Source organism: Gigantopelta aegis, chromosome 2 (assembly GCF_016097555.1).
Source record: "Gigantopelta aegis isolate Gae_Host chromosome 2, Gae_host_genome, whole genome shotgun sequence".
Taxonomy (NCBI): domain Eukaryota; kingdom Metazoa; phylum Mollusca; class Gastropoda; order Neomphalida; family Peltospiridae; genus Gigantopelta; species Gigantopelta aegis.
Window position 1 is genome coordinate 48,520,261 of NC_054700.1, and position 18,465 is coordinate 48,538,725.

General features: G+C 36.9%; 2 protein-coding genes across 5 annotated transcripts in view; one reads left to right on the forward strand and one right to left on the reverse strand.

Annotated features, from left to right (window-relative positions):
* The window catches only part of LOC121386554, a 204,627-nt gene extending 199,039 nt beyond the window's left edge, over nucleotides 1-5,588 (reverse strand). The window contains exons 1-2 of one of the 4 annotated variants that reach the window (XM_041517505.1): nucleotides 5,513-5,588; nucleotides 2,600-2,714 (exon numbers count right to left, since the gene is read on the reverse strand). The gene's annotated coding sequence lies outside the window, so the exon portion shown is untranslated. Of the gene's footprint in view, nucleotides 1-900; nucleotides 1,110-2,599; nucleotides 2,715-5,371 lie in introns of those variants that run through there. The other 3 variants (XM_041517497.1, XM_041517513.1, XM_041517520.1) reach the window with 3 other exon arrangements.
* A 6,814-nt stretch (nucleotides 5,589-12,402) lies between these two features.
* LOC121388795 lies at nucleotides 12,403-17,715 on the forward strand. Its single transcript, XM_041520301.1, has 5 exons — nucleotides 12,403-12,464; nucleotides 13,056-13,179; nucleotides 13,500-13,666; nucleotides 14,042-14,632; nucleotides 17,595-17,715. Exons 1-5 carry the CDS (start codon nucleotides 12,403-12,405, stop codon nucleotides 17,713-17,715), a joined length of 1,065 nt encoding a protein of 354 aa, XP_041376235.1.
* The last annotated feature ends 750 nt before the right edge of the window (nucleotides 17,716-18,465 follow it).

Consider the following 18,465-nt stretch of genomic DNA (forward strand, 5'->3'; position numbering starts at 1 on the left):
ATTTTGACTAGTATTTGTTTATATGTATATATTAAGAAATGTTAACAAAATTGGGAACATTTACATTCAGATTGGGACTTTTTACATTAATGTAATTACTGCATAATACCAATATGTATTGCTGCAATAGCAGGTAGTAAATTTTAGCAATATTCCATGCTTCATAGAATCCCTGATTTTCGATAAAAAATGTAAGAGTATAGGATGGAGTCACAAAATATCTATATTACATATAGTGAAATCCCCCTAAAAAAAAAAAAAAATCCCACAAATTCAATGCCTAAACAGTGTTTATTATGAAATAATTGTGTAACTGATAGTTTTTATCTGTTCCATAATGCAAAACAACAGTTAAAGTTAAAGTTTGTTTTGTTTAACGACACCACTAGAGCACAGATTTATTAATCATCGGCTATCAGAAGTTAAAATTTGTTTTATTTAACGACACCACTAGAACACAGATTTATTAATCATCGGCTATCAGCTGTTAAAGTTTGTTTTGTTTAACGACACCACTAGAACACAGATTTATTAATCATCGGCTATCAGAAGTTAAAGTTTGTTTTGTTTAACGACACCACTAGAACACAGATTTATTAATCATCGGCTATTATATGTCAAACATTTGGTAATTCTGACATATATAGTCTTACACTTTTCTATTAGCAGCTGGGAATCTTTTATATGAACCATCCCACAGACAGGATAGCACATACCACAGTCTTTGATATACCAGTTGTGGTGCATTGGCTGGAACAAGAAATAGTCCAATGGGTCCACTGACGGGAATCGATCCTAGACATATCAAGTGAGTGTTTTACCACTAGGCTACATCCCACTCCACTAAAGCAAAACAATGTTTGTGTTCAGATATAAATTTATAAAGTACAATCAACTTACAAGTGCACAAATCTCACCTGCGCCTATATGCAGACGTACTTCACATCAAAGCCTGATAACAAGTAAGGAGACAGGTATAAAGACAGGTAAAATCCAGGTATACTGCATGTGTAGCCATAGTGTGGTCCACATGTAAACAAACAGCGATCACCGATAAGCCCCATCCATTGAACGGAACTCACATGGAGAGTGGCACACTAACACAGATAAAAGCTCCATTGTATGGAATTACACAAACACATGGATATATATACACCCACAGAATAGCTGACCTCTCCCGTCAACTGTGTACCCGAAACAACAAATGGATTAATAATTACACCTGTTAAAGCTGTGAAACGCACATTTTGTCAGGGGCTCCTGGGTTAAGACGTTACGACTTAAGGATCTGTGAAAATCCTTTGTTGATTTGGTAGATTAGTACAGGGCATAATGTGATATACATTGCACATGAACAATCGTTCTGTTCATGTGTCAAGAAAACAACTTTAAATTCATGTGAACTACAAATCGGTTATGTGGTAAACTGTCATACATTCTTAAAGTCACTTTAACAATCATCAAAGAAATGTTCTTTAATGATAAATTAAAAAAAAATTATAATAATTTTTATTTTATTTTGCTTAAGCTTACAACTTAGCAGCTGGAATAAACTACTGTCATAAAAATGCTGTAAAAATGTCATAAAAATGTAACTTCAATGCAAGTTCAAAGTAATTAATTTTGTTACGCAAATATAATTTGCATAACTGATGTTTCGGTTACTACAAATCATGTAAACCAACTTCTGCTAACCTAAACTTTTGAAATATTTTTCCCTTTTAATGCTATACATATATAGGCATTGGAAGATGCCTTCAACTAGAGAGGGCAGGCACTGGATGTAGCCCAGTGGTAAAGCACTCGCTTGATGCATGGTCAGACTAGGATCGATCCCTATCATCAGTGCACCACAACTGGTATATCAAAGGCCGTGGTATGTGCAAATTCTGTCTGTGGGATGGTGCATATAAAAGATCCAATGCTTGATGCACGTTTGGTCTGGGATCGATCCCCGTTGGTAGGCCCATTTGGCATTTCTCGTTCTAGCCAGTGCACCAGAACTGGCATATTAAAGGTTGTGGAATGTGCTATCCTATCTGTGGGATGGTGCATATAAAAGATCCCTTGCTACTAATAGAAAAAGGTAGCGGGTTTCCTCTCTAAGACTATATATTAAAATTACCAAAGGTTATACATGTATCCAACAGCCAATGTGCTCTAGTGGTGTTGTTAAACAAAACAAACTTTAACTTTTCAACTGGAAGGGAATTAGAGTATTAATTTACATTCTTATGGGTGCTCTACAATAGCTTGTTCTAAATGTGCACGTTAAACCCTATGACCTGACCTGACCTAATGAAAAAATGTAGCAGGTTTCCTCCCTACAACTATATATGTCAGAATTACCAATCTTTGACATTCAATAGTCGATGATTAATTAATCAATGTGCTCTACTGGTGTTGTTACGCAAAACAAACAAACATCAATGCAGTACCTCATTGCCTTGTGACAGACAGTATACAACTTTAGTGCAGTTATGTTTCTTCAAATGGAGAAAAATGTACTATTAAAGCTGTCTTAACATTAATAAAATTACAGGGGTAAAAACTTGATATAAACATTATAAGAATATCCCATGTAAACAAAATTGCTTACCTTTAACTTTAAATGCCTTTCCTACACACTCAGTCTTTTTATAACATTTGCTGATACATGCTATTGACGCCTGCAGACTCAGCCTTGTAATGGTATTTACATCAATCAAAATTGCCTATACAAAGAAAGAAAAGAAAGAAATATTTTATTTAACAATGCACTCAACACATTTTCATCTATGGTTATACAGCATCATAGAAATGGTTAAGGACCATATAGATAAGATAATGTGCCACTCCATGAGTTTTTCTTATTAAATAGCTACAAGGAATCTTGTATATACATCATACCGCAAACAGGATAGAATACAGTGGTAAAGCACTCACTTGAAGCGTGGTCAGTCTCGGATTGATCCCCATCGGTGGGCCCATTGAGGTTATTTCTCGCTCCAGCCAGTGCACCACGACTGGTACATCAAAGACCATGGTATGTGCTATCCTGTCACTAACCACTAACAACTAACACTGTCCTGGACAGATGGCTCAGATAGCTGAGGTGTGTGCCCAGGACAGTGTGCTTGAACCTTAATTGGATATAAGCACGAAAATAAATCGAAATGAAATAAATATCCTGTCTATGGGATGGTGCATATAAAAGATCCCTTGCTACTAATGAAAAAATGTAGTGGGTTTCCTCTCTAACACTGTATGTCAGATTTACCAAATGTTTGACATCCAATAGCTGATGATTAATAAATCAATGTGCTGTAGAGTATTATTAAACAAAACAAACTTTGTTATACCAGTTGTGGAACAGTTGCTGCAATGAGAAATAGCCCAATGGGTCTACTGATGGGGATCAAACCAAGACTGATCACACATCTTTACATGATAATGTACCCTTCTAAACTGAACAGCAGTGGACAAATAATTTTGTGTTATTGTGTTTATTTAATGTAAGTTGTATTTCTAAATCACACAGTACCACAGGTAGCTGTCATTATTTACATCGGCCCATTAGACCGGTATAGTGCAATATGAGCATGCTCCGTGTTAGCTGTCAGTCTATATTTATCAATAGTACCTTAGCTCGTGTTACAGTTCTGATTTATGTCAATTAAATAGAAACATACCTTTGTTTTGAAATAACTAAAGTACACATTATTTAATACATTTATTAGCAGCTTTGTTGGAATTTGTTGACATTTTGTTGGCCTGATGTCATGGCAGTGACCGGGCGGTCATGAGTTTCATTTTGCAGTTGTAATATTTTAAAACATATATTTGACCAAATAGATTTTTCAACTTGACTTCATGTAAAGATATCAACTGTATTTCATTTCCAAATGAACTTGAAGCATGTCCAAAAGTCTGACAAAATGTCAACATGTTTGATTATTCATGAACGAAATGGCACACCCAAGTGCTTAAATAAATTGCATTATTTTATCCACATTAGATTGTAGTTATTTGCCAGTTTCATTATTTTTTCTATATATTTAATAGTAAACAGAACACAACACAGACTTTTACCTCAATCTAAACCCCTATAGGGTGTATACTACCAAATCAAATTCCATAGACGACAATAGTAACATATGTGGCTAAAACTCCTACCTGCAACGTATCAATCGACATAAACGCCACGGATATAAATACTACCACCCCTCACCCTTAAAGTGAATCACAAAAAAGTGGGTGTCAAGCTGCTCATTTCTGAGATAACGGGTAGCGTCTATGACTACCCTAGTTCCACACAAAATTTGAGTACTTTTTTTTACAGGTACCCCATACATGTTCCAAGCACAAGGCTACTTGACACAGTGGTACTAGATGAAATAAAATTACATACATTTTAAGCCCAGATGAAACTATTTTTTTTACAACCAACACACTCACATTTATAACCAATCACAGGACTTGTGGTGTTTACTTCTCTATTAAAAGTTAGTTGCACCTCGAACTTTGACCCAGCCGGAAGTTATTTGGTTTAGTACTACCTGTAAATCACACTTTTTTTCTTTTTTTTTACACTGGACTCAATTTGGCCCATGGATGTACTGTTTAGATGGGTGTCACTGCATTATGTAAAGTAGTTCTATGGGTATATGTAACAGTACATGATTAATAAAGGCCAGTAGTAACATTATTTCAACTTTTGGTGACAGGCATATTTTCATTAATGACAGGTTCAAATCGAATGACAATAATAAAAAAAAAGAGTTGGTTTTGGGGTTTTTTTTTACCAACAGAGCGTTTATGATTAAAATTGCACATTCAATACATTTCTTGTTTAGAATATCTATTATCTGTCACTGTATATCCAATCTGCTTCTGGTCAACTTAATGTTTGTACTAGCCCAAACTCCAGTTTATTTCCTAACACATATTGCTTCGTAAGTACAAAATTATTCACAGGCAAAGTCTTGTTTCAGCTACTACAACCAGAAAGAACCCAAGTATACAGACACTAATATTCTAAACAAGAAACTCACTTCTGTCTCTACTGACTAATCAATTACATGCAGTGTATATTTGTGATCAATTTATTAATTTTTTTATATATAGCAAATAGATCAAGTTAAAGTTTGTTTTGCTGAAAGAAACCACTAGAGCACATTGATTAATTAATCATCGGCAACTGAATGTCAAACATTTGGTCATTCTGGCACTCACAGGAAACCTGCTACATTTTTCCTAATGTAGCAAGGGATATTTTATATGCACTTTTGCAGATAGGAAAGCACATGCCACGATCATTGACCACTTTAGAGCAAATAGATGTTTAAAACAAAATAGCCAAATATTACACATACAAAGTATGATACTGTACCTTTAAATTTCGGCAATTCAAAAAATGGAGCCAAACAGACTTTCTGAATGATAATTTCCAGTGTAATATGGGCTTAAGCACAGCGACAACTAGAGTTTAGCTTAGTTGAAGTTAAATTTTAACAGAAAATGTATTTCTTACAACGTCGCCTTGTGGATAGAAGCAATATGTCTTCCAAAAACCCTTTCAGGTTTCAGCAGTTTTTCCCAAGTTAAATAAACTTTTATTACCACAATTAGAGTTATGTACCCTTTTTTCGTTTTTCAGAAGAGGTGTCAGACCATGATTTTGTTTGTTCTTGTTGATAACCATGATTTGTAACAACTAGTCTAGAAAATCTACTAATTTTGAGAAAATTATCTGTAGTCCGTCCCATTCTCCTACAAAATGTCTTTTGTAAATCATTTGTAAATAAATATTAGAGCGGGAATCTTTAACTACCGTTTGGTAGATACAGACTGCGCAATATTCATATACATAGTAGGCCTACTCGGGCTAACATACGGCCCTGTTGTCAGGCGGGTTTTGGGTTGTTGTTTTTCTTTAACGACACCGCAAGAGCACATTGATTTATTAATCATCAGCTATTGGATGTCTGACATAAAGTCTTAGAGAGGAAACACGCAACATTTGTTTCCATTAGTAGCAAGGGATCTTTTATATGCACCACCCCACAGACAGGATAGCATATACCACGGCCTTTGATATACCAGTCGTTATTTATTTATTCTTGTAGGGTAGGGTAGGGTGGATGGCATGCATTTGCAACGGATTTGCAACGGAAGAAGAACTAGCTACATTCAGCGTCGATGCTATCTCCATTTGAATTTTTACTTTTTGAATCGCCGATCTTAAATTAATTATATTATTATATACAATGGCGTAGCATGGGCGGGGCTAGCGGGGCTACCGGGGCGGTCGCCCATGGTGCAAAATTCTAGATCGGTGGAAGGGACTCGGGGAGTGCTAACGGTCTATTGGTTAGGGGGCGCAATACTTGCCTTGCCCCGGGCGCTGGCAACCCACGCTACGCCACAGACTATATAGCGTATTATATAGTCTGAGACAGTTTACTTCACTATTTCTTTTTAAAAGTTGGATGATAGGTTGACTGACCTCACGGCAATTCCCACCCAGACGGCTATTCTATTTGTACAACCACTATTTCCAGTTTATTTCATTATTCTTCAAACTGAAACCCATCTCTCGGTAATAGATTCTTTCAATTTACTTGTTGACAGAAAGTTGGAATTCTGGACAAGTTTTGGTCACCAGGAGATGAAGCTGACTGTAGGTCAACTGATAACGAATGATGTGTTTGAAACTATTTTCTCATGGTCTGGTCAGCCGTCATGTTACTTTGAAAATACACATCATCTGGGAAACCAGACTGTAACGAAATTTCTATCTCAGGTAAAGCTAATAATGGAGAAAACCGGAATTTGGATACTTGGTCTTATGTGTATTATATCACAGGTATGCTCGATTTGTGTTTTGTTCGTCATAAATTATTTACTGTTTTACAAGACTCACTGTTAATAAGTTATGATTTATCTGTTGGAAACATTTTATGTGTTACGTACAGAGGTGGGTCCAATGGTGGAGGAGTGGTGGTGGTGGGGGGGGGGGGGGGGGGTGTTAGTGAATCCGTTCCCCCTAAAAACATTCAGGTACCCCTTTTTCCCTCTTTTAATTTGTTTTTTTTTATATTTCTTAATATGTGTTAGTGTTTTATATATATTCGTGTTAGGAGCCATTCAAATATTGTGTTACGCCCGAGCTGGTGGGTGATGTAGGTTCAGATGCTCTGTGGTGTTACAGAGGGTGGGAGTATACCGAACAGTGTTAGGTAACGCATTAATTTTTATTCAAATGAGTACTCTCTCTCTCTCTCTCTCTCTCTCTCTCTCTCTCTCTCTCTCTCTCTCTCTCTCTCTCTCTCTCTCTCTCTCTCTCTCTCTCTCTCTCTCTCTCTCTCTCTCTCATGGACGCTCTATATCACGACAATTGAGTTTATATTCTAGGTACATAACACTAGACGTATGCACACAAAAACTATTACAAATCGAGTTGAAATCATATCAGCTCAAATATTATAATATCTTTGCAGAAAAACATCCATATTCTGCATTAATTAAGGGAAACAATACTAACCAATGGTTTGTATGTTTATTTAAGACGTGGAAATTTTTTTAATCCTTAAGATAATAGGTTTGAAGGGAAGTTAAACACGATATTTTATAGGGGGCTAGTCAAGTTATCGACAGAATAAACTTCACGTGGCCAGGTGTAAAAACAACAATCAGTAGCCTACATGTATTTTAAGTAAGGCACTAGATTTCATCAAGAAATACCATGGTGTTGCAAGATGAGCAAACGAGTTTAGGGACCTTTCTCTATGTGCTACTTTTGATACTCCCATGGGTGGATGCTTATCGCAAGTTTAACTTTACTACCACACCTGGAAGTAGTAAGTTATCTCTTCCGGGACAACAGCGAAGAAAAATGTTTACAGAGAAAAACACCGGCTGTGTATGTTTTCCAAGCAGAGAAACGCAATTAAATATATTTGATGTACAGTACGCGTATTACTTTTAGGCAATAAGGATCTGTTTGTATTCGAGGCGGGAGACATGCACCCTTAAAAATACTTTTATTTATCACAATGGACATGGGGCATGTGTTTCCATCTGAAAAAAAAGTTTGTTTTATTTAACGACGCCACTAGAGCACATTGATTTTTTATCTTATCATCGGCTATTGGACGTCAAACATATGGTCATTCTGACACTGTTTTTAGAGGAAACCCGCTGTCGCCACATAGGCTACTCTTTTACAACAGGCAGCAAGGGATCTTTTATTTGCGCTTCCCACAGGCAGGATAGCACAAACCATGGCCTTTGTTGAACCAGTTATGGATCACTGGTCGGTGCAATTGGTTTACACCTACCCATTGAGCCTTGCGGAGCACTCACTCAGGATTAAAAATTCCATGCCTCGACTGGGATTCGAACCCAGTACCTACAAGCCTGTAGACCGATGGCCTAACCACGACGCCGGTTTCCATCTGAAATCAAGGTCATTATCAAGGAACGAACAAAACGTGAAATGTACACAGACTAATTTACATTTATAGGCCCACTGTTGTTTTACAATCAATTGTCAATTTTGCTTCACTGGACTGGGGTGTCGTCATTCATTCATTCATTCATTCATTCATTCATTCATTCATTCACTCATTCACTCACACACTCACTCATTCACTCATTCATTCATTTGTTATTGTCACTCACTCATTCATTTATTCATTCATTTATTGTCATTCATTCATTCAGTCATTAACACACTCACTGTCACGGGGATTCTATAATTCCCGTAACTGAATAAAACACGATTATCAAAATATCTCTCCTAACTGTATATCTATTAGATCTCTCTGTAACAGGCAGTTAAACCCTAGTATGGCTCGTCTCTAGGTATGATCAGAGATACGATCTTATATAAAGTATATATTATTATAGCACTTTAGTTCACTAGAAACACAACAAAAACACAATACACTTTGGAATCTGTATTAACCTACGCTGACAAATGTACAGCCGTAGTAGTTAATTAATAACAACAATAATAACAACCCAGAACTGATCACTTAATTAGTTAATCTCTAGGTGTCTAGTTACACAATATGCGAATCACTTCACCGTGACACAACACCCACACGTGTGATAATTGAGACGCTTCCAGGATAAGTTAATTAATAAAGGAATTACCACTCTATTCCTAACTGGTTAATTTTTAATTAACCCTTACTACTCGTTCAGTAACGTGTGATAATTGAGAAACGCTTCCAGGGGAACTTAATTAATAAAGGAATTACAGCTCTATTCCTAACTGGTTAATTTTTAATTAACCCTTAACTACTCATTCAGTAACCTTGTAACACAGAATTAATACTGGTACCTATCACAATAAAGACAATAACCTACAGTTTACCTAGGTCTTCTAGGATGACTGGCTAAGCTTTATATTACCAAATACTCATATAATGTTAGAACAAAAAGTCTACGATTTACTTCGTCAGATGACCGAAGACACTGTCTAAAGAATATTGGTATAATACAGTATTAAAATATTAAAAGTCACATCAATCACATCAAGGTTATACACAGAGCAGAAATAAAATATTTACCAGTCCTGACGGACTACGTTCCCGGGAAGCGTTCCTTTTTGGTTCCCCTCGATATCTCTAAAAACTAGCTATTTATTATAAAATCAGAATTCGCCTGGGGGTACAAGGCGGTACCTCCCCCTATCATCTGATATTTTCCACCGCGACCAAGCGGTATTATTTCTCTCTGATCGTCAGACTTACTGACGCCATCGTCGCCAAATCACGGTCGTCGAAACCGCACTCGCAGAGGTATTACGTAACTACTCGCCACATGGCTTCCACAGCTGGACTAAGTGCATATTGGAATGCCCGATCGCGCGAAGTATTACGTAACAAGTTGCCCACCTGGGCTACGTGCAATGAACTGCACACGGCCCTCTAACACAATTAAAATCGCCACAGGCGAAACAAATTTATGAGCATGTACCGTCACACTCACTCACTCATTCATTCATTCATTTATTCATTCATTCATTTTTATTCAGTCATTCACTCACTCATTCATTCATTCATTCGTTCATTCATTCACAGAGGGTATAAATAACACCCACAGAAGTATATTTTTTTTGGATAAAGGTTAAAAAATGAATGAATGAATGTTTAACGACACCCCAGCACGAAAAAATACATCGGCTATTGGGTGTCAAACTATGGTAATGCAAATAAATAAAGTGATGATCAACATCAATATAAAAATTCAAGGTTTAAACAAAAACAGTGTAAAGAACTGTGCAAAAATACAAATACAAATATCACAGAATTTTACGGACACTGAAGTTTACTCTAAACTTCAATTTGTGCTGTATTGGCCATTCTCAAAGAGAATGTTACACCCCTGCACCACGGTGAGGTTACAGCACGCGCAGGGGTAAAGGTTAAAATTACATTTGTTAAAAAGTACTATATACCCTCAATTACATAATATCAATAAACAACAAAACTAACATCCATATTTATAAATTAATTTTCGTAAATTGTTTAGAAATGTAAAATCTGCTATCACAGACAAAAGCATTTATTCAGCGGACTTTAGCATATAAAGACCACTTACTATTAAATAGATATTCAATAGAATAGTTGACTGGCCAATATAGACTTGAATGTATATATTATCCTTTGCAGTTTGAATGTGGATCATCCATTGGCCACCTATACATAGGGTTTCTTACTTACAACAATGAAGCAAATCGAGATTACCATGACAACTGTTGTGATGGAGATGGAGGTCTGGAACTAAAATGTGAAACGTTTTGCGACCTAACATTTCAAGTTTCCGTCTTTACCTTAGATGGGTTGGTATAATTATATTCAATACCTTCACATTATACATCCACGGGTGTACCACAAAAAAACACTCGCAAAAACAAACTCAAACCAAGATTACGAGATTGTAGAATATCTTGTAAAAAAGTATTGGGTGTGCATAAAAGAACATGCAATTATTTTGTTTATAACGAATTAGGGCGATATCCTTTAGCAATTATCAGAAAACTTAGAATTTTTAAATATTGGATAAAGCTTAGTAGTACCAGTAACTGTATCTTAAAAGCTATATATGAGGAAATGTATCAGTACGGAGATACCTGGTTAACGAACATTAAACAAGAACTAGATACGCTTGGGCTAAGTTATATGTGGGACTCGACCAATATCAATTCTAGTTTTTATGTCATAATAAAAGAACGAGTATATGATGTTTTTAAGCAAAATGCCTATAGTACAATAAGGACATCGCCAAAGGGATTGCTATATCAGCACTTATTATTAAATGGATTTACTTTACAAACCTACCTTACAAAACCAATAGAATCTCGCAATTTAAGACAAATAACAAAAATGAGAATTTGTGCACATAAATTAAATATTGAGTCTGGTAGGTATAAAAATATCGAAAGGGCACAAAGAATATGTACTTTATGTAACTGTAATGAGATTGAGGACGAATTTCATTTTATCCTTCAATGTCCAAGATACGAAACTTTAAGAAAGAAATTCATTAAAAAATACTACTTTAAGCATCCCAGTACTTTGAAATTAATACAACTCTTATCAACCGGAAACAATAAAGAGATAAACAACCTAGGAAAATATTTATTACAAGCAAACAGAACTAGGGATCAACTATTATTGGAAATAAACTAATATGTTCTCATTTTATCATTACCCTAGCCGCTGAGGATAACCTGTAAAATAACTTATCTTTATTCTGTTTTGTTTTTTCTATTATATATGTGTGTTTGTGTGTTTGGGTGTGTATTTGTGTCTGCGTGTGTGTGTGTGTGTGTGGGTATGTGTGTGTATATATGTATATATGTAAGTCACTCTCCACCATTGTTCCGCACTATTGTATATATTAATGTTTGTTCATTGTTATAATGCTGATAAGTTGAACAACTTAAAGCAATAAAAGAACTTGAACTTGTCACCGAATGTTCATGCTAATTTGCTTTCATGCTTACAATCCAATTAACATTAAAATACCTGCCCACAATAAATGATGTCCAGTAGCAGGGTGTATAATAGGGGGTTACAGGCGTCTCAGCGGAATTATTATGTTTTCGCCCGTTCTAACCAGTGCCCTACGACTGGTATATCAAATGCCTTGTTTGTGCTGTCCTATGTATGGTAAAGGGCATATAAAAGATCCCTTGCTTGTAATAGAAAAATGTAGCGGGTTTCCTTTGATTATTAGGTGTCAGAATTATCAAATGTTTGATATCCAGTACCTGATAATTAATTAATCAATGTACTCTAGTGGTGTCGTTAAAAAAAGCTTTAACTTAACAATGACAAAACTAACCTGCGAAGTGGTCAGACTAAATGCACAACAAAACGTGATGCCAACTGACAGGCGTGTGGTATGGATGGCTACAAGAGTCAGGAAACTGTCGCGGTTGGATACAGGAACTGGGATGTTGGGATGTGAAGATGGCAATCAAAATCAAAACAAGCAGCCAGAGCGAAATGAATGAATGGATGTATGAATGGACTTTTAACGACACCCCAGCACGAAACAGAGCGACAACAAGTGAGCTGAAATTCAAATGAGAGAAAGGAAAGAAAACAAAAACACAATATGGGTGAATAGTGAGACATATTGGCATCACTCCTTCCCACCGACTTGTGCACGTTCTGAAGGTTCAGCTGATCATGGGCTACGAACCCAGTACCTACTGAGACTCACACCTGACGGCCTGACTACTACACCGAATGTTCTAAATAGGGATATTGATTGTTTGTTTGTTTTGCTGTTTGTTTTGCTTTCCTTTGTTTTGTTTTGTTTCTGTTTCTGTTTCTGTTTCTGTTTCTGTTTCTGTTTCTGTTTCTGTTTCTGTTTCTGATTCTGATTCTGTTTTGTTTTTTTACTAAAACTTAACGCCTTTCATTGTCTGTCACAGAAGTTCAGTTTTAGTGACTGTTATCTAGAAGAACGTAATGAAAAACACCAATATTATTTCTGTTCCATCTTACGGTAACTGATTGTACTGACGTGAATGTTTTCGTTGACTTCAGGAGGAACATTACCAACAGAAAGCTAGCACACGAACCAATAACCGATACCAGCTACATCCGGTTTTCCGATTCCAGATGGACCGACCTAGAAAACCCAATCAGCCTTGACTTTGATGCTTGGCCAGTGAGTAAAAAAAGAATGAAATCTTTTTAAGGATTATGAAGGTTGTTTGGGCGGCGGGAAGACCGCAATCCCCAAAATGTATCAAGATTATCAGAAACAAACAATCAAACAAACAAACAAACAAACCAACAAATAACACAAAAGGAAAACTAACAAAACAAAACAAAAACAAAAGAAAAGAAAAAACACCCAACAAAACAGCATTAACAATTTTTCTTGAATTCCACAAGACAGAAAGTACAGTCGCCCACATTCAAGCGAATCCCACACCCACATCCCAGCCGTGTAGTAAATGTAACTGTTTTATCGCTATATTTCAGGGAGTTGTTCAGGTGGTAGTTCGAGTGTACGACCACGACGACAACGCGATTGATGGTGTTGATGCCCAGCTGGTTGACATCATGCGGTTTGACGTCACAGATGGTGCATACGGTCCAGATTTCATCTATCAAGAAATAGAAGGTGAACGACCGGGGAAGAAATCAGAGTAAGTATTATAAATGTATACTCAAATATACCTTAGATTTCTCTCATAGGCTATCCCTTACGTGACTCGAGTAATTCAGATTATTAAAGGTTCATTTTGTGGAACCATGCATGCATGTTTCTCCACCCTCTCCGTCCAGAAGAAAAATCTATTGATGTTTAAGCGTCTTCTTTAATATATTTAAATCGTTAGTTTTGGTTGATAAATGGTGGATGTTTCATCTTTTTCCCAATCTTTTTCTAAATTACGTATTATAATATCACACAGGACAATTTGTTAAGTGAAAAAAATCTTTAGCGCATGGATCTAAAAAGGAAAAATAAGGCAACTCATTGCTGAAAGCGATATGGCCTAAACTTTTTATGTACTTTGCAGTTTGGAAGTCGTGTTCCGATTTGACTGTGGAATGCTGTATACTGGAAGGCAGTGCGACAACAAGTGTACGACAGAATCACAACTCGACTGTACGGCATCGGAAACTATACCTCCTATTTCAGCCGACTGCTTTGGATTAACGACTGATTCTTCATCAGCACAGTCAAGTACGACAACTCTCAGTTCCGAAAATACATCGGACTTAACGACATCGGTGTCAACAAAACACGCAATATCTTCTACCACTGAAACAACTACTGCGATCAACAGATCAACAGCGGTGATTTCGACTTTTGAATCTTCTTCGATCTCTTCACATCATTCAAAGTTAACAACAGAGATAACTCTCTCAACTAGTACCCAACAACTAACGCCGGAAATGACGCCACCACCTCGTCTGCATACTCTTAAGAAGCAGACGACAGTTTCTACCGATGCAACCACACTGGATCCGCCATCATTTTCACCAACATTAGGTTCTCCGTTTCTAATTCCTGAGATGAATGACTGGAAAATTATCCTGGGCTGTGTTTTAGGCGGAGTGGCTCTAGCAGCAATTATAGGATATTTGATATTTTTCAACAGACAAAAGTGAGTAGGCCTATTTTACATATAAAACTGTCACGGGGATCCTATAATACCCGTAACTGAATGAAACACGATTGTCCAAATATCTCCTAACTGTATATCTATTAGATCTCCCTGTAACAGGCAGATATACCCGCTGGTGGCTCGTCTAGGTATGGTCAGAGATACGATCTTATATAAAGTATATATTATTATAGCACGTTTAGTTCACTAGAAAACACAACAAAAACACAATACACTTTGGAATCTGTATTAACCTACGCTGACAAATGTACTGCCGCAACAAAGAATAACAACCCAGAACTGATCACTTAATTAGTTAATCTCTAGGTGTCTAGTTAACACAATATGCTAATCACTTCACTGTGACACAACACCCACACGTGTGATAATTGAGAAACGCTAACACACACACACGTGTGATAATGGAGAAACGCTTCCAGGGGAACTTAATTAATAAAGGAATTACAACTCTATTCATAACTGGTTAATTTTTAATTAACCCTTACTTACTCATTCAGTAACCTTGTAACACAGAATTAATACTGGTACCTATCACAATAAAGACAATAACCTACAGTTTACCTAGGTCCTCTAGGATGACTGGTTAAGCTTTTTATAATTATTTAGGACAGTGAGCCTACAGATTACTGCGTCAGATGACCGGCAGCACCGTCTAAATAATATTGGTATAATACAGTATTAAAATATTTAAAGTCACATCAATCACATCACGGTTATACAACAGAGCAGAAATGATATTTACCAAGTCCAAACGGACGAACGTTCCCTGGAAGCCTTCCTATGTTTCTCCCCGATATCTCTAAAACCCTAGCTATTTATTCAAAACTCTCAGAGACAGCGAATATCGCCTGGGGGCACAAGGCGGTATCTCACGTATCATCTGAATTTCCACAGCGACCAAGACGGCATATCTTTCTCTTAGATCGCCAGACTCAATGACGCCAAGTCGCCAAATCACGGTTGTAAAAACCGCACTCGCGGAGGTATTACGTAACTACTGGCCACATGGCTCCGCACCTGGGCTAGGTGTGTATTAGAAGGACAGCTCGACGACCGTCGCGCAAAGGTATCACGTAACAAGTTGCCCACCTGGACTACGTGCATTTGGAACTGCACACGGCCTTCTAAAACATGTACCGTCACAAAAACCTTGGAATGATAAATAATAATGAAGGTATTAGTTTTTTGTAATTAGTATTGTACTGTACAAATAAGGACTCTCTGAAAGAAAGTGGATCATAATATGTTGCTCTAATTAAATTGAGAAAGACAGATGGAAAGAAGGAGCAGGGGAGAGAGAGAGAGAGAGAGAGAGAGAGAGAGAGAGAGAGAGAGAGAGAGAGAGAGAGAGAGAGAGACAGACAGACAGACAGACAGAGAAATAGAGGGGACAGACAGACTGTGAGAGACTATATAGTAGAATTAGCATCAGGAGGATGAGTGTCAGTGGTGGTGGTTGTCCTAGTACTAGACTGCGCACTGTGTAGTACACACCTGTTATATTAGAAAACATGTTGATTGATGTAACATTAATATGACACCTGTCATCGTTAACTTTTGAATACATGACGAATGTGCTTAATAGCGCCGCCTCTTGACATCTAAACCTAACGAGGTGTGAGATCGTCTTCTGCAACAGATACCATTATTAAAACCATTCCTATGCTTCCATGATACAGGCACGTCGAAAAGAAAATGTAACTAGTGATGCCACCATAATCATGAATAATGATTAACGGAAGGCTATAAGCTCCTGGATGCATTATCACACACTTTAAATCGGTTGCTCTTTGTTTCTGTCATTATGAAAGACGAATGGGTGGAAGTAGTCGGGCCATGAGTATCTTAGTCCCTCCCACGAACTCGGACGACTCTGTGGTATTTTAAACTGATAACGATTCATCCACTTAATATATATGTATGTCGCGACCTGGATTAACAGATGATACAGAACACTGACTTCACAACAGACGGGTATATTTGTTTTAGCTCTGGATGGTGCATATCAAAGGTTTCCCTGGGCGATATGGCGACAGAGAACAGTTTGTTTGTATAACCATCTTTTATGAACACAGCCAGTGCACCACGACTGGTATATCAAAGGCCGTGGTATTTTCTATCCTGTCTGTGGGATGGTGCATATAAAAGATCCCTTGCTGCTAATCGAAAAGAATAGCCCATGAAGTGGCGACAGCGGGTTTCCTCTCAATATCTGTGTGGTCCTTAACCATATGTCTGACGCCATATAACCGTAAATAAAATATGTTGAGTGCGTCGTTAAATAAAACATTTCTTTCTTTTTTCATTCTTTTGTGAACATCTTAGCTGTCGTACTTCAGAAATTGGCCTCAGCAAAAACAACTCCTGGGACAACAGTAGTTTGTTTCAACTGAAATACACTTTTATTTTTACCATGCTATGATAATCTACTACTGAACGCAAACCACATGTTCGATCATATCAAAGCTTTTCGTTGAAAGTTTCACTGAAGTTGCATCAGCAGAAAAAAATTGCTGATGTGAAAAAATTTACTTTAGTTTTTACGTCCGGTCGGGAATGATAAATGATGAAGCGAATTGCGAAGACTGCTCTGTTTGAAGTCTTGTAATTTTGGTGTTTGTGGTAGAATGACTGAATCCTAATCATACAGGACGGAACAAAACAACTTGTATTGATTACACTCGGAGCCATCGTTCGATGGCATTTGAGGAATAAATATATACATATATAATATAACAGCATGAAGATGGCAAGGTTTGAAAGACAATTCATAAACTGTAAATAATGGGAGTCTTATGAAAAAATTAATTTTTTTTTATAACAATTAAACATCTACACAACATTCTAAAAAGATGCTTAAATTTACGGATTGTAGCATTTATTTCCATTACTGCCTAAATATAAGCAAGCAATGTTACCGGTGTACTAATTTTTGTTTCAGGTCACTGTTGAAGCGGAAGGAAATTTACAGTGTAACACCAGAGATGCTGAGTATTGTGGAGGAGAATGGAATTACCGTGAGGAGCGACATCCCATTTGAAACAAACTCGACATCCACGTAAACCGTGATTACAGCTTCGCCCTAAAGTCTGACAACGTTATCAAGTACAGATTTGTGATAATGTTCGTCTTTTAGTACGTTTTGTGTCGACGAGGAACTTCCTGTTCCGGTTGGACGACTGTGTCTTTCGAAAAAAACAACAAAAAAACCCGGAAGTGTATGTCTGATATTGTACCTCAAGTAGCATTTACTCCGTGTAGCCGTAAATTATAAAAAGGGAGAAGTTTAAATGTTATGCTAACTATGCATACTATTCAAATTATTATGTTGCACAGTTATTATACGCTGACATATTTTAAATATTCACACTCACATCACCAGAAATGTTTGAAAGAGGTTCATTTTAATAAGAAACTAATAGGAATGATTCTTATAACCCTATACACTAGGGAAAAAACCCGTTTCCAAGGGCTGAAAGAGACAACACAAACAAGATGGTTGTGCTCCAGGGTAGCAGTCACGACATTGTGAAAACATCCCTTTGACTGCTTTGTGCAGAGATACGAATTTGATCACGGTAACAATTGTGTCATTCATAATTGGAGTCACTGGCCATAACTACAATTTCAAGTCGCGAAACTCATTATGTTTACAGTTATGTAAATAATAACGCAAATGCAATGGTGGTAAAGAAGGTTCACAAGAAATTGATTTATTGAATGATTTTATTAGTATTAGCTGAACATCGTTGTTCCACTTTCTGGGGATACCATGCACCTCTAGTCTGTACTAATAATAGTGTATTAATTCA